The sequence below is a fragment of the Daucus carota genome, chromosome 2 (assembly GCF_001625215.2).
Source record: "Daucus carota subsp. sativus chromosome 2, DH1 v3.0, whole genome shotgun sequence".
NCBI lineage: Eukaryota > Viridiplantae > Streptophyta > Magnoliopsida > Apiales > Apiaceae > Daucus > Daucus carota.
The window spans coordinates 40801293-40816351 of record NC_030382.2 but is presented as its reverse complement, the minus strand read 5'-3'; the positions used below and the strand labels follow the sequence as shown (position 1 = coordinate 40816351).

Genomic DNA, 15059 nt, shown 5'->3' with positions numbered 1-15059 from the left:
ACATGGTGGCACATGTTTTAGCTAGATTAGCTATGAGATGTAAAATTAGTGCTAGATGGAGTGAAGATTTTTCTTTTTCTGTATTATCAGCATGCACGGCTGACTTAGGTTAGTTTGTGTATGGTTGGTTGGGTCTAGTGTTTTAACTTCAAAAAAAAAAGTGTTTTATTTAAAATAACCAAGAGTTATGATACAATTTTTCTTAACTCTAACGCGTTGGACTCTGTGATAAATACCAACCATCTCTTTTGTAATTTCGAACAAACAGAATGCCAATACTAAAAGATAAATTTATAAGAGAAAATATGATCAATCAGTTAGTATAATTTAATCAAATTTCAATTTACTATCATATAATTGTCTGTAAATAAACATCTAACAATACTAAATCACTAATAAAATGATATTAACATTTAAAGTATAAATCATAAATTGTTTCTTTTGTCACTATGCTTATTTCAGTTATCTCCTTGGTCTTCTTTTGTACTCCTGTTTCTTTTTCGATTAACGGGGTTTTAAAAAAATAGCGAATTTTTTTGAAAAACATTGTAAATTAATGTAATTTTTAGTCAGGAAAAATGGGCCAATAAAGTATAAACTTTCAGAAACTCACACACAGAGGAAAGAAATACGCCATCCTTTGTTGGGTTGAAAGCGACCAGGCTTAAGACAGAAGGCCCACAATTAATCATTAACTAATTAACTTCGTAATTCGAGGGCACATGTGCTTGTCTTGTGTCAAAATGTTCGGGTACCAGCACATTTTTTTTATTTCTTTTTAATAAATCGGTTGTGATAATAAATGCCATGCATTGTACTTCTTCCTAAAAAAAATATTTATATTTATTTATTAATTGTTTATTTTTAGTTGATTTCATGATTGCTTTTAGTTGATTATATGATTGTAAATTGCGAAAGTATCTCTGTCATATCAATACTACTATCACAAAAACAAACAAGCAATCATGAAAGCAACTAAAAGTAATCATAAAATCGACTAAAAACAACCAATTAAAAAGAGCTATTGTGTTCACAAAAGTTATGTTCTATGAGTTCGCATTTAAACTGGATTATAGAATATTGGTCATAATTTTTTAATTTACATAAATAATATATTTGGTTATCTAAATTTATATATCATTTATCATTTATGAGTAATCTTAAACATATTTAGCAATTAATTATTAACATTTTTCAAACCTAACAATTATTAAGTCCATTCTTCTACTTATGAGTTATATCGTAGAACACAATGTTTTGTGATCAAAGTTATTATTCAACATTTTAATTACAACGATTTTATTGTAGAACATTACTTGCATGTTGTCGGATATTTATCAAATATAGCAGAAAAAAATCAGAGATCGCTTGAGAACGTGCATTTCATTTCAAATGATAGGATTGGAGTTGTCATTTTAAATTATCAGGTTTATACTAATTTTGAATGTCTGAAGTTCAAATAAAATCCAAATTTCTAAACAGATTATTTGATCAAATCGAGAATTTCAAATGAAATATATATTTCAAAACGAACCATTTATTAAGACAACTGAATATATTTTATTCAATTTTGAACTCCAATACTCCACTATTTTATGGACTCCCTGAAACTTGGACCATAAACACCTTCTAACTATACAAGTTCAGAACTTTTTACCTACTGATCACGGTAAATTCAAGATTTATGTGTAGGAATTATTAATTTTACTCTCTCAACCCACTTTTAGAGGCATCTATTTAATATTTCATCCGTTTTTTTGAAACATAGGTCGTTCGACTTTTTTGCACGTATTTTTAAGTTTTTCGACCGCATGCTTAAAAGCATTGTTTTTGAATAATAATATGTGATGATATTATTATTCAAAAACAGAAAATTTTGGAAAAAATTATTTTTAGCATGTGATCAAAGGACTTAAAAATGCGTGAAAAAAATCAAACGACTTATATTTCAAAACAAAGAGAGTACCTTTTTTTTAAGAAATATCTATTAATACTTAGAGCATCTCCAAGGGTAATCCCTATATTGGTTACCTAAAAAATAATGAAATAACGATTACCTAAAATATAGGTAAGCAAAAAGTTGTTTTACTCCAATCGTATACCTATACCTGTTACCTATAATTTAAAAATGAGTATTTATTCAATATTTAAGATTATATATGTGAGAAGAGGTGGAGTTGGAGTAAATATATGTTATATTATAGATAATATTGATGATGTGGCATTATAGGGGTTGGCTTTTTGCTCCCTCAAATAAGGGGATGAGTTTTCTCTCCTCTAAAATTTTTAAGGGATAGGGAGTTGCGTTGGTGTATTAATTTTTGATCCTAACCCTTAAATCTTGTCCACCTAGACCAAATTTGAGTAAGGAGAGCTTGCATTGGGGTTACTCTTATTATAACTTTTTTTTTTTTGACGAACTCTTATTATAACTTTGATGATTCAAACTCCATTAGAATCGATGAAAAAATAATACATAACTTTAATATTTAACCCAATAAAATAAGTGGAGTCAAGTGATTGCCACCTCATTTTGGCGAGTGAATAAAGAAAGAAACAAAAGGATGATAATAATAGTTGTATTTACTTCTACTACTACTGCACCAAACTGCTCTCTCTCTCAGCTATCCTCCTCTATTATACATACATATATATCACCCTCCACGTTCTCTCTCTATCTGGAACTCTGCCATTTCCTGCACACGACACTACTCTCTCTCTCTCTCTCTCTCTCTCTCTCTCTCTCTCTCCCTCTCTCTCTCCCTACATTATGTAAATACTGTTCAAGTGATAACGGAGATAGATTAATTGCACGTATATATCTCTCTATCGGAGCACAGATATGCTGAAATTGCATAGACACAAATCTAATTCAAGCTCTGATCATCATAAATCTCACACTGATGACAAAATTGACTTCAAATTCTCCAACATTCAAGCTTTTCAGGTTTTTTCTCACTTAATTATCTAATATTTCATTTATTAATCGTGTAAATTTTTAGTTAATGTACTGTGCATTTCTGTTAATATTTTACTGCATTAAGTTGTAATTATACGTTTCTTCGTATAATTACTTTAATTGTGGCTCGATGAGTTTAATTTTGGGTGTTAATTAGTTTTGATATTCTATGAATGAATAAATTGTTGGAAGGAGTAGATTTTTTCAATTTGATGTTATGTTTCGCTGTCTTAACTCGAAAGTACTAAATTGAACAGCAAGTTACAGTTATGAGGCACTTTTCGTAATTTATGGCATAGTTAGTATTGTGCATTTAAGAAATTGGTGATGTTACATTGTAATTATTGCTGGCTTTTCTAGATTTGTAATCTTGTATAATGTTATTGTCACATAATATTGGCAGAGGATGTGTTCGTAAATCTTAGCAGTCGAGAATTAGACATTAGTAACTTTTATTTGATTAGAGTTGTTTAAGAGGGAAGAGAAAAAATTTGTAAAATTCTCGGCTATGAAGGAAACACATGTAGAAGAATATATACTAGGAAAACATATGAGTTTGTCGAGGCAATGAAAGTGAAAATAAAAATCGCAAGCTTAACCCAAGAAGATCAAGTAATTACTTAATGCATGCTGAAGGGGCTTATGTGATGATTGTTAAATTGTGTGTAGTTCATCTTCATTAATAAGTGTGATATATTCTCGTTATGTTCTTGTCTTGCGGAAGACATTGTTTTTCTTTTTCCTATTACTGTGTGATAAGAGTTTCTACCTTTTTTATAGATGCTCATAAACACACACTAACTCATATCATGCAAGATTTTGTTACAATATATTCCAGATATCTACCGATTTGATGTTAAAGAATATGTATTTCGTCCAACATAATTCATGCACCATAGATTGCATTATACTATGTTTAGTTTAAAATAAAATCCCATATTCCCTTCCACCTTATTCATTATTATTTGTAAGAAGACAAAACATTTATACCAAAACACTTTGATTGTGTTCTTATATCTGGTAATAATTTTAGGGATTTCAAAGGCATCTCCTACTTGGTTAGCAATGGTTGCTCAGCATGCGCATATAGTGCTTTTCTACCCATATATTGTTAGATATGAATCGGATGATAACATGTTAGTATACCTTTGATACCCTCCCACATGCAATGTAAAATACCTTTTCACACTGAATTAAGTATCAACTGATATGCTCAATGCAGTATAGCATTTACACACAAATACTATCCCGCCAGTTGCGTCTTTTTTATCATTGTTTCCGATGAACTAACCATTATTGTCTCCGTCCACTCTGTCAAATTATAAGGATATTACTAGATCATTATTACAATTTTCTTTTCATTTCTTATCTTCTGTATTGATACAGGTCCTTGAAACTAGCACTGTTGATAAGCAGTTCATTTTTTTACTAGTTTTTGGAATTACTACTGTCTTTGTAGTTTATTAACATGTATATGTTAAGCAGGTACCTAAAGGGTGGGATAAGCTTTTCGTGACTCTTATCTCTGCGAAAAAAGGGAAAACTATTAGCAAAACAGGGAAAGCATCAGTGCGAAATGGAAGCTGTCGATGGACAGAGACTTTATCAGATTCAATATGGGTTGCACGAGAAAGTGATTCAAAAGATCCTGAGAAATACCTCTTCAAACTTGTTGTTTCCATGGTGTGATATCTGTGTAGACAAATTAGATTTTCTTAATGTCTATTACAGTTTTTGATGAAATTCGTTTTTAGCATGCCTAAACTAGTTTCAGATAATGAAGGTGGAAGTTGATCTATCATAATTCAGAGACACTCTAATTTTTTTTTGCTGCTATCAAACATTTCACTTTTCCCATCAGTCTACCTATATGTATCTCTTCCTTCGGGAGCATTTAGTTATTGTCTACCTGTCAATAGTGCTTGTGCTTCTATGGCAGGGATCAGCTAGATCTAGTATCCTTGGAGAAACTTCAATCAATCTGGCTGTTCATATGAGTTCAAGAGTTTCTGTCCCTGTTTCATTGCCTTTAAAAAAATGTGTTCATGGGACGACTATACAAGTGAGTGATCTTCAATTTTTAACAATGGATGCTATACTAAAATTTGGTGTTTGATCAATGTGCATTAATGACTTACTATTGAGAATTCTAGTTTATCCCATCCAAATATTTAGTTTTGTTTTTATTTTATTCTCTAGGTTGAAGTTCAGTGCTTGGCACCAAGAACAAAACTTGGGTATGTCAGTTAACATACATAAGCTTCTTTTTAGCCCTGAAACATAACTGAGGTTTTTGACAGTCCTTGCATGTTTTCAGGACTGAAAATTGTAGCGAGGTGCATTCAGTCACAGAAGATGTTACTGCAGATGATGACATAGATAGCATGTCGAATGGATCCAGCTATACATTTACAAAGAGTTTTGGGTCTTCTTCTGGTAACCTAAGTCATCGTGGAGAACATGGAAGCAGGGTATGCAAATTATACTCCAATTTTGAGGCTTTATAAAGTATTTTAGCATTTGCTAAATCTTTATCCACTTCTCTCTGTGTTATATCAATAGTCGAGGTCTAGTTTTGTTCTATATTCTTACTCATACTCAATAAATTTAATCATATCATTTATGTTTGTTTATTTATGGGGAATTTGCATCATCTTTCTAATACCATGTTGTTATGTTTATTCTTAACTGAATTTCAAGTGCAAGTGCTCCTGTCATTTGTTGTTGGGACTTGAAATCTGGTCTGCGATTCTGAAATTTAGCAGCTATGATACTGTCCTATATATTCATATACTGCATCTTCAGCAACCACTTGATATGGCCAAGTGCCAAACTCTCGCTACTTCTTTTGTAAGGGGTCATATGTTAGCTTTTTTCGTCATATATTTGATTTTAAGTCAGCTACTATATTGACGTGTAAGCTTTAAGCTTGTGTCAGCTACTCTATTGACAAGAAACAATTAATAATCTGTTGCGTGATGCAATGAAATACAAGTATAAATTAAAAAATTGGTCTATTTTATATACTGAGAAATTATTCCTTCAATTCAACTTGTAAGTTGAATTTTACTAAGAGCCTGTCTTTTTTAACTATAACCTGGGGCTTACAGTTGTTTCTAGCTTTAAACTGAAAAATGTCTGTTTGTGTAATAGGTCAGAAATCAGCTTAAAGTCATGAATAATCCAGAAGCTGACTTAAAGCCAGAAGTTAGTTTGAGATACTTTTTTCAGTGAATTAATTTTTTTTTAACTTTTTTTTTATAAAGATTAATCACAAGTTATAAATTATCCATAAATCACTTTTATTTTTATTATTATATTTTTAATAACCCATAAGTCATTAATAAGTCAAAATTATCCAAACAAATATTTTAAGCTCCTAGCTTATCAAATAAGTCACGTTAAGTCATAAGCTCAGTCAAACGGGCTCTAAGTTAAATGGACATAATTTAAGTTTGTAGGAGCGAAAATTAACATCAACTAGAAAACAAGCAACTTCAAGTATTTTCTTCTCATTTACTTCGTTCAGATAACTAATAACTTAAAGATTATATTTTAAGCAGACCCTTGGTTGGTATAATTGTCACGCAAGAATATTGGATTTGGGTTACTTAAATTTAGGTTTTTTCGTTTGTAGTTTGACTGGGACAAATATCAATATTTGCCCTCACAACTTGTAACTAACAAGTGCTAAGCTCCTCCAATATCATGAAATAATATTTGCCACGTAAGCCATCACTATCAATAATACAGATACTGAGGTTTCCTTACATATAGTATGGTTTCCTTGTGCCTAAAACAAAATCTTTTAGAATTTATGCTAACATTATTTTCATTCCCTTAGCATTATGATTAAAGTATCTTTAATAGACTTGTCAGTTGAGTACTTACAAATTGATTAGAGCAGTGGAATTCGTACTTCATATAGGCTTCAAAGAAATCTTGGTGACGAGGTCAGAGATCAAAATTAAGGTCAAGTACAGATGTAGTGACTTAATTATACTAGATTCGTATGAGTAAAGTTTTAACTTCTCACCAGTTTAATTATTATATAAAATGCTTGGTTGAGAATTTTTTAGTCGGTTTATTTTGTTAAATGTTCCTTGATTGACTGAGTCATGAGATGGCACAGAACATTACACACAGCAGTATAACAATGCATATTGAGTGATAAAGTCAGAAAAAGACTATTTACACTGATCTGTAACAAAAGATTGTCTAGTTGCTTCGTAGTTTAAAAAGAATCCAAGTTTACCATTATTTAATTCAAACTTGACGACTCTTGTATGTGAATTTTCAGTCTAAGAAGGCACAGGTGGTAACTTTTCTGCTTATCTGTGGTATAAATATGAGTGTTGAGCTCTACATTTCAGAAATAAATCATACGCAGCGATCTGTAACAAAAGAATTGTTGAGTTGCTACATGCTTTAAAAAACATTATAAGTTTCCTGTTGTGTAATTTAAAGCCGACTGTGAATCTTCAGTCCATGGAGGTTTTAGTCAATAATAATTCTGCTTAATGAACCACTTATAAGGCAATAGTATTTCCAAATTTTGTTACTATATAATAGAAGTAATTGTGATGTAAATACCTTTTCCCTCCAGTCTCCACATATCATCTGTTAGTGATGTTTTCAACATTTAAATTAGAGAGCTAGGCTTTATCGCCACATATGCCTCCTACAATTTGTTTAGAGTACTTGCAGTAGAGTATAGTGCTTTATTTTTTTTCGAGTAACTAACACATATTCTTCTTGTCCTTCCAGGAAACAAGTTTCTCTCTTGGTTCGGAGGATTCATTAAGTAGGGAAAGCTTCTCCCCACAAAGTAACTTAACTGGTGGTTTAAACAATGTGATTGGTCGACAAGATTCAACTGGGTCCCAAAGTAGTGCATCGTATGGATCTTATCATGTCTATGATTCTTCTACCTCAAATCACTCTCCTTATCATTTAGGAAAGATTCCTCAAACCCAAAAAGAAGACCGAGGACAAATATTGCATAGTATAGGAACATCACCTTTACAAAATTCTGATTCCTCTAATAACTTTCTTGAACCAGAAGAAGTTAAAACTGAAGAACTTAGGGCGGAAGCTGGGATGTGGGAACGAAATGCTCGAAAATTGATGGTTGATATAGAACTTATAAGGAAGGAATATGAAGACCAGACTAAACGCCACACAGATCTAGTTCTGGAGCTTTCTTCCTCGCAGACAGAATGTGCTCATTTGAAACAAGAAATCAAACACCTGAAAGAGGAAGCTGCGAAAAAACAAAATGATCATGAGAATATGAAACTTCAAGCCCTAGGCAAGGATAGCATTCAGAATGAACTGGAAGATGAGATAAGATTTCTCAGAGAATCGAATGGTAATCTGGCACTGCAGTTGAACAAAACTCAAGATTCAAACCTTGAGCTTGTCTCTGTGCTTCAGGAAATGGAGGAGACCATTGAAAAACAGAAAGTGGAAATTGATAATCTCTCGACTCTCAAGTCAAAATGTGCTTACACAGAATATGAATCTAATTCTGAGCATCAGTACATTGCTGAAGTTAAAAGTTCAATTGAGCAAGTTTCAGCAGAGAAAATGATAAAGCGCACTTGTCATTCAGATCCGCGAAGCTGTATTGAGCATGTAAAAGCAGATATCCACACAGAATTGAATTCCGAGTCTCTTAATCCTTTTGTTGGACAAATCCCAGACACAAGGAAATATGAGATTTCAAGTGAGCAAGATATCTTGGCTCAAGATTTTAAAGAACAGTCAAGATGCAAATCAACTGTAAAGGTGGGAATGAATCTGGAAACAGAGTTGTCAATTGCTCACATCAGTCAAGAGTTGAGGTTGCCAGATCATGACAACAGGGACAATCTGGATCTAATTAATGAAATAGAATCTTTGAAGGAAAAGATTCAAGAGCTGGAGAGAGATTGTAATGAGTTAACAGATGAAAATCTGGAGCTCTTATGTAAGTTGAAGGAGTCAAAAAATTTCTTATCAAATGACAGTCAAGAGGACACTTTTAATGGTACATCTAGCTCTGAAGAAAGAAATATTGAATCACAATTATGGCAGCTCAGAGAGGATATAAAGAAAAAGGAGATCCATCGTCAAGAAGTAGACTCTGATTTACAAAGTCGATTTAATGTCATTGAAAGTAAATGCAGTAACCTGGAGCTCCAGTTGCAAGGTTCAGAAGACAAAGTTTGTTATCTCGAGAATGAACTACACAAGAAATGTGCCCAAATAGAACAGCAGGAATGTAAGATTGCTGCATTGAAGCAAAAGTTATTAGTTCAAAGAGAAGTAGAAACTGAGAGTAAGTACCCCTCCTCATTCTTGCGCAAATGTCTGTTGTAGATGTAACTGTCACTTGCATGTGTTTGTGTTCTGTGCATGTTGTTAATATGGTTCCATTTTTGCTTATGGTCAGAAAAGCAAGTATGAACATTTGGATAACAGTACAGACTAATTCTAATGCTATTGTATATATTCTTAATTTTAGCAGATGATGATCCAGTTCTACATAAGAAGGCGGAGACAGTTTTGGACAGTTTAGTTCCCAGAAATGTTCTATTGGACAGTAAAGAACTTAAGTCGCAGACACTTCAGGCTTCTGGTCAAGGAATTGAGAATCTTCATAAAGAATTGGAATTGAGGGTTGCTGATCTTGAGGAAGAACTTCTGACAAAAGACTCTGAGATAGAAGAACTCAAGGCAGATTCTTTATTGAAGGAAATAGAGATTGAGGCACTACGGCATCAACAATGCGACTTGAAAGCTCATATTTCTGATCTACAAAAGTTCAAAACTGAACTGGAGGGAAAAATTGAAGCTATGAAACAAGAAGGTAGTAGCATGACCTCTGAATCTTCAAATATGTTGGAGAATGATACGGTAATAGTCAAAAGCAGTACTAATTCCCATATTTTCGCAAATAAGATTCTTGAAAAGAAAGTCGTGGAACTTGAAAACTGCAGACATGATTTGGAAATCAACTTGTCCGAGTTGGAAATTGAAAATGTACAATTATCAGAGCGTGTGTCTGGCTTAGAAGCTCAACTAAGGTACATGACCGAGGCAAGGGAGAGTAGTCGCTTGGAAGCTCAACATTCAGAAACTCGAATAATGAGCCTTAGGGATGAAATCAATAGATTAGTTAATGAAACAGAGTCCCAAAAAGTTGAGATGAGACAAAAGTTGGAGGAAATGCAAACACGGTGGTTAGAAGCGGAAGAAGAAAGTGCATATCTGAAAAAAGCAAACCCAAAATTACAGGCTACAGCAGAAAATCTTATTGGAGAATGCAATTTCCTTCAGAAAACAAATGGAGAGCTTAGGCAACAAAGATTAGAACTGAATAAGCTCTGCAGTGTACTGGAAGCCGAACTAAAAGAATCACAAAACAGGTCCGCTGGGTTTGTAATGAGAATTGATGCTTTAGAAGCTAGGTTTTCTTCAATGCTGTCTGAATTTTCCTCGAAAGAGGAAATATTAGTTTCAGAACTTAATGCTATTCATGTCCTGGACAATGAATATATAGAGAAACTGGATCTAGGGGAGAGCTTGTTGAATCAAATGTACTTGGAGAAGGCAGCTGAATGTGAAAAACTTCAGCAAGAGGTAGCACACCTCAGTACCCAGATTTCTGCTACTCATGATGAGAGGGAGAAAAGAGGCTCAGAAGCTGTCTTAGAAATGCACATTTTACGTGCAAACAATGACAAACTGGAAGCAACTCTTCAAGAAGTCCATGGTAAACTAGAACTGTCCGAAAAGAAGCTTAATATGATTCAGCTAGAATATGATACAAAGGTTTTACATCTGACTGGGGAACTGGCCGTCTCCAAACAAAACCATGAAAATCTTGTAGGTAAACATGAAAAGCTACTGGGGCTATTTAAAGATGTCAGAGATAATGAAGAAAGACTTAAAGGCACAGTTGATGAGCTCGAGTCCAAATTTAAGTCAACTGATTGCGAAAAGCTACAACTAGAAGAAGAAACCTCCAGCCTTAGGAGTCGATTGCAGGAAATCTCATTTCTTCAAGAGGAAGTTCTATGTCTTAAGACCTCATTTAATGAAATGAAAATTGACAATCAGAGACTGTCAGCTTCATTGCAATTAGTATCAGGAGACTATGAAGAAGTGAAAGTGGTGAGGGACCAACTAATTCAGAAAATCTCTAGTATGCAGAATACAGTGTCTGAATTAGAGGATAACAAACGAATTAAGGTTGCTTTAGAAGAAAAAATTCTACGGCTAGAGGGAGATCTTAGCGCTAGAGAAGCACTATGTGCACAAGATGCTGAACTGAAAAATGAGGTTGGGCGAATCAAAAGGACAAGTAGTCAATTACAGTGGAAAATAAGAAGCCTTGAAGAGGAGAAAGAAGAATGTCTTGATAAGGTTCGAGCACTTGAAGAGGAACTAAAGCAGGAGAGAGGAATTACAGCAAACAGTGATCAGTTGCCCAGATCCTATGGTACATACACAGACCATGAAGCACCTACGTCTTCAGAGGTCTGCATCTTTTTTTCTTGTTTCTTATTTTTTCTCTTACTCTATGACAAGGAACAATTCGTTGACTTGCAGGACTAATATTAAGTAATAAGACTTAGGAGAAATTAATTGCTGTTGTGTAATGCAGTATGAATTTGAGGTAATGGACTAGACAGTATGAGGAAATTGAAGATCTATCTCCTAGCGTATTCTAGTTAATAAATCTTTAAAATAAAACTGTGTTGCAACTTCATTATGTAGATTATTCTAGACTAGAAGTTTTAGTTTTCACATAATAGTTATTTGAAATTATTTTGCCTTGCTCCATTATTATACTAGATAGATATTACTTTTGTCCTATGATGCGAAGAACTATGAGAATTATTGAAGGCTTTGTGTTTTACGTTTACCTTGTCCATATTACACCTCTTGTCTATTGCATCAATCCTTATTAAAAAAAAAAACTAACCCCCTTCTGTACTCACCCACCCACCAAAGCTCTTATGGAAATAGCTTCTATAAAAAAATTAGGAGTAGAGTAAGGATTGCGTACATATTACCAGCACCAGACCCTGTTCTAAATGAGACATACTAGGTTTGTTTGGTTTGAATTACTTTACCAGAATATTTTTCCCTGTCCTTGTGGTTTTGTACATTGAACTTGATTTATATCTCTCAGGTTGGAAACTCTCCCAATTTGGATAATGACATGGCTTCAAGGATCCAATTTCTTGAAAATGAACTTGCAGAGGCCTTGGAAGCCAATGATATGTATAAAGCTCAGCTTAAGAGGTTAGTATAAAATAATCGTATTTTTCATAAATTTTCAAATGTTTAAATTATTAAATATATGGCTTTCTTTTATCTCAAAGATACTTTTAAGATTAGCAAACATCATACCATCATAAATTTCTGATCATTTGGTTTTTTCCTGAAGCTGAGTTTCCCGAACTGAACATTAAACTCACTGCTTGGACTTGTTCATGATATACCAATTCCAGTGCTCTGAATTATTGAAGGAGAACATGCTAATTTACCTGTTTATGGAACCCTGTTCAAACATAATATTTAAGTTACTTCAGCTCAATGCAATATAATTTTAAAATGATAGAATAGACTGCAACCATGCTGAATACACATGTGTGCGCTATATTTGCATGTGCAACCCACTAATTATATCAACCCCTCCTCTGCTAATAGAATTTTGGTCTGTGAATTATTATTTTCCAAATATTTTATAACCTTTCAATCTACTCAACTTGCAACCAGTATCAGATCACAGCATTTTGATCCAGCAAACATATATAGAGACTCTCAAATATCATATTGCTATTCTATGATTGTATAAATGTACTTTTAGATGTGACCTCATACTCTTGCTTTTTAGTCAAATCTCCGATTTCTTCTTTGATGTGCTATCTAGAAAAGAATAGTCACCTCGCATGCGATGCACATTCGTTCGTATTGATTTTTTTTTACATGTTACATTAATATCTGACAGCTAATGACAGAGATTGAATACCATCTATAGTAACCTAAATTCTTTCTCCCACACTGACTTTGTTGTGCAGTATGTTGTCAGACAGCTCCCGAATAGATGCTGACAGCGAAAAAATTAACGAAGATATTGATCAAAGAATGTCATTACTGGAAACAGAGTTGAAAGAATTACGCGAGCTCTACCTTCACAAGAGTCTCAAATGCGCAGAGGTTGAAGCTCAGCGGGAACAACTAGTGATGAAGCTAAAGACAACAAACAGTCATAGAAGAAACTGGTTTTCGTAGATCATTGGTTGGTACTCACTAACACAACATCAATTCTAAACTTGTTATACTAACAAATGTATATTGTTACTGTATTAAATAGAAGATGAGACAAAATAAAAGGTTGGGGGTAAAGACATCCTTGTGCGGAAGATTTGACACCTAATTGAGGTGTTGTGCTGTATGTGGAAATTACTGGAGCAATGAAAGAAAATCAGCTTTTAATCCAAATCTATTTTTTTAGGGTCAGAAGCTTGTCTATGTTAATATGGTGTGCTTTAGGTCAGTTATTGGTCGCAGTTACATTGACTTCTGCATTACATTGATTTTCTGAATACTGTAACGCAGATCCTTTAGGATTTGTTGTGTGTGCGCCCATGGGCACATGCTGAGCACTAAAATCTATAATAAATTTGAATGTTTTTGATTGGTGTGTGCCAGTGGCGGTTGTAGAACATTTTGTTCACGGGGCACAATAAATTTTTGTAACTCTAAGTGTAACAATGATTGTGTAAGTGTAAAAACTAAAACATAATGATCAAAATTGAAGGTTTAAAATTAGAGGAAAAACCTGAAAGAGAAGCCGTAAAACTAAAACAGAACGATAATAATTGAAGTTCACCAAATAAAGCTTTACGGGGGTGTATTCGATTGGGATTTTAATGGATTGTTTTTAGTCTATAGATTTTAATGGATTGTGTGTGATTTTAAATTTGTGCGGATTCTTGATAAAATGTCGCAGAGTTTATGGGATTTAAGCACAATGCTTCAAAATCCCATTGATTTTGGTGGGATTTCAAAAAACTTAAAATACACTGAAGAATGCCACAAAATCCATCAGCATTTGAATACCATCAGATTTTAATGGATTTTAAAGAATCCCAATTGAATCCCATTGGATTTTAAAGCATAATTTAAAATCTCAATTGAATACCACCGGATTTTGTAGCATAATTTAAAATCCCAATTGAATACCTCAAGATTTTAATGGATTTCAAACAATCCCAATTGAATACCTTCGGATTTCATGAATGCAAAAAAATGCTTTAAAATTTCAATCCAATACACCCCTCTTAGTCAATCTCTTCTGTTCTAAAGCATGGTATCTGCGCTGATATAATTTTCTGTGGGAGCACTTTGTATACAAAATTAAAAAGAAATAAAAAAATTACTGCTTTATTTTTTTTATGAGGACATGTGACCCCAGGGGCTATACATGCATCCGTCACTGTGCCTATGTGTACATACTGAGCACTAAAATCTAAAAATTTAGATGTTTTTATTGGTGTGATTGTTGTAAATGCAGAGAGTCCACCATTATTAAAGAGTGTAAGGCAATCAAATCAAAATAAGAGAAATTTATCAAATTTTATTCTTATTAGAGCATCTCCAACCGCGTTAGTTATAATTGTTGGCTAAATAGCATATGTAAGACATTATGTAAAATTTGCTGAACCATGTAAGATATTTTGCTTTAATGGTATTTGCCATATTGGTTGGTTATAATTTGAAAATAGTATGTTATTAATATTCTAGATTGTTAAAATAGAATATATCAATTCGATATGGTAATAAATGATGTGCAATCTTTCTACAGATTTCTTACAGACATGTAGAGGTTCGACAAATTACAGACAACAGCTGCGTACGGTTGGAGTGAGTTTTTCGACTTATTGACTAAATTTATTCATGAGCACATCACGAAGAAAAACCGTAAAATGAATATGAAAACCTATGCTTGATAGAATAATATTATTTCTCGAATACAATATAATAGAGACGAATTTTTTAATCACAATATATAGATGAATCCCATCGAGGATATTTATTT

General features: G+C 33.2%; 1 protein-coding gene across 2 annotated transcripts; it reads left to right on the top strand.

Annotated features, from left to right (window-relative positions):
- Positions 1-2587: 2587 nt before the first annotated feature.
- LOC108209835 (uncharacterized) lies at positions 2588-13657 on the top strand. Of its 2 annotated transcripts, none has more exons than XM_017380979.2 (9): positions 2588-2947; positions 4445-4642; positions 4899-5021; positions 5159-5196; positions 5277-5430; positions 7727-9281; positions 9471-11485; positions 12144-12256; positions 13036-13657. In XM_017380979.2, exons 1-9 carry the CDS (start codon positions 2843-2845, stop codon positions 13247-13249), a joined length of 4515 nt encoding a protein of 1504 aa, XP_017236468.1. In that variant the 5' UTR covers positions 2588-2842; the 3' UTR covers positions 13250-13657. The 2 variants fall into 2 exon arrangements, with proteins under 2 accessions (XP_017236468.1, XP_017236467.1); XM_017380978.2 differs by having other exon boundaries at positions 9468-11485.
- The last annotated feature ends 1402 nt before the right edge of the window (positions 13658-15059 follow it).

What these genes read in the sequence shown, in the direction of transcription:
- LOC108209835 (XM_017380978.2), top strand. Translation starts at nt 2,843, where the DNA reads ATGCTGAAATTGCATAGACACAAATCTAATTCAAGCTCTGATCATCAT. An exon ending in GTGGAGAACATGGAAGCAGG is followed by an intron (nt 5,431 to 7,726) that starts GTATGCAAATTA and finishes TTGTCCTTCCAG; the next exon opens with GAAACAAGTTTCTCTCTTGG. An exon ending in TATAAAGCTCAGCTTAAGAG is followed by an intron (nt 12,257 to 13,035) that starts GTTAGTATAAAA and finishes TTTGTTGTGCAG; the next exon opens with TATGTTGTCAGACAGCTCCC.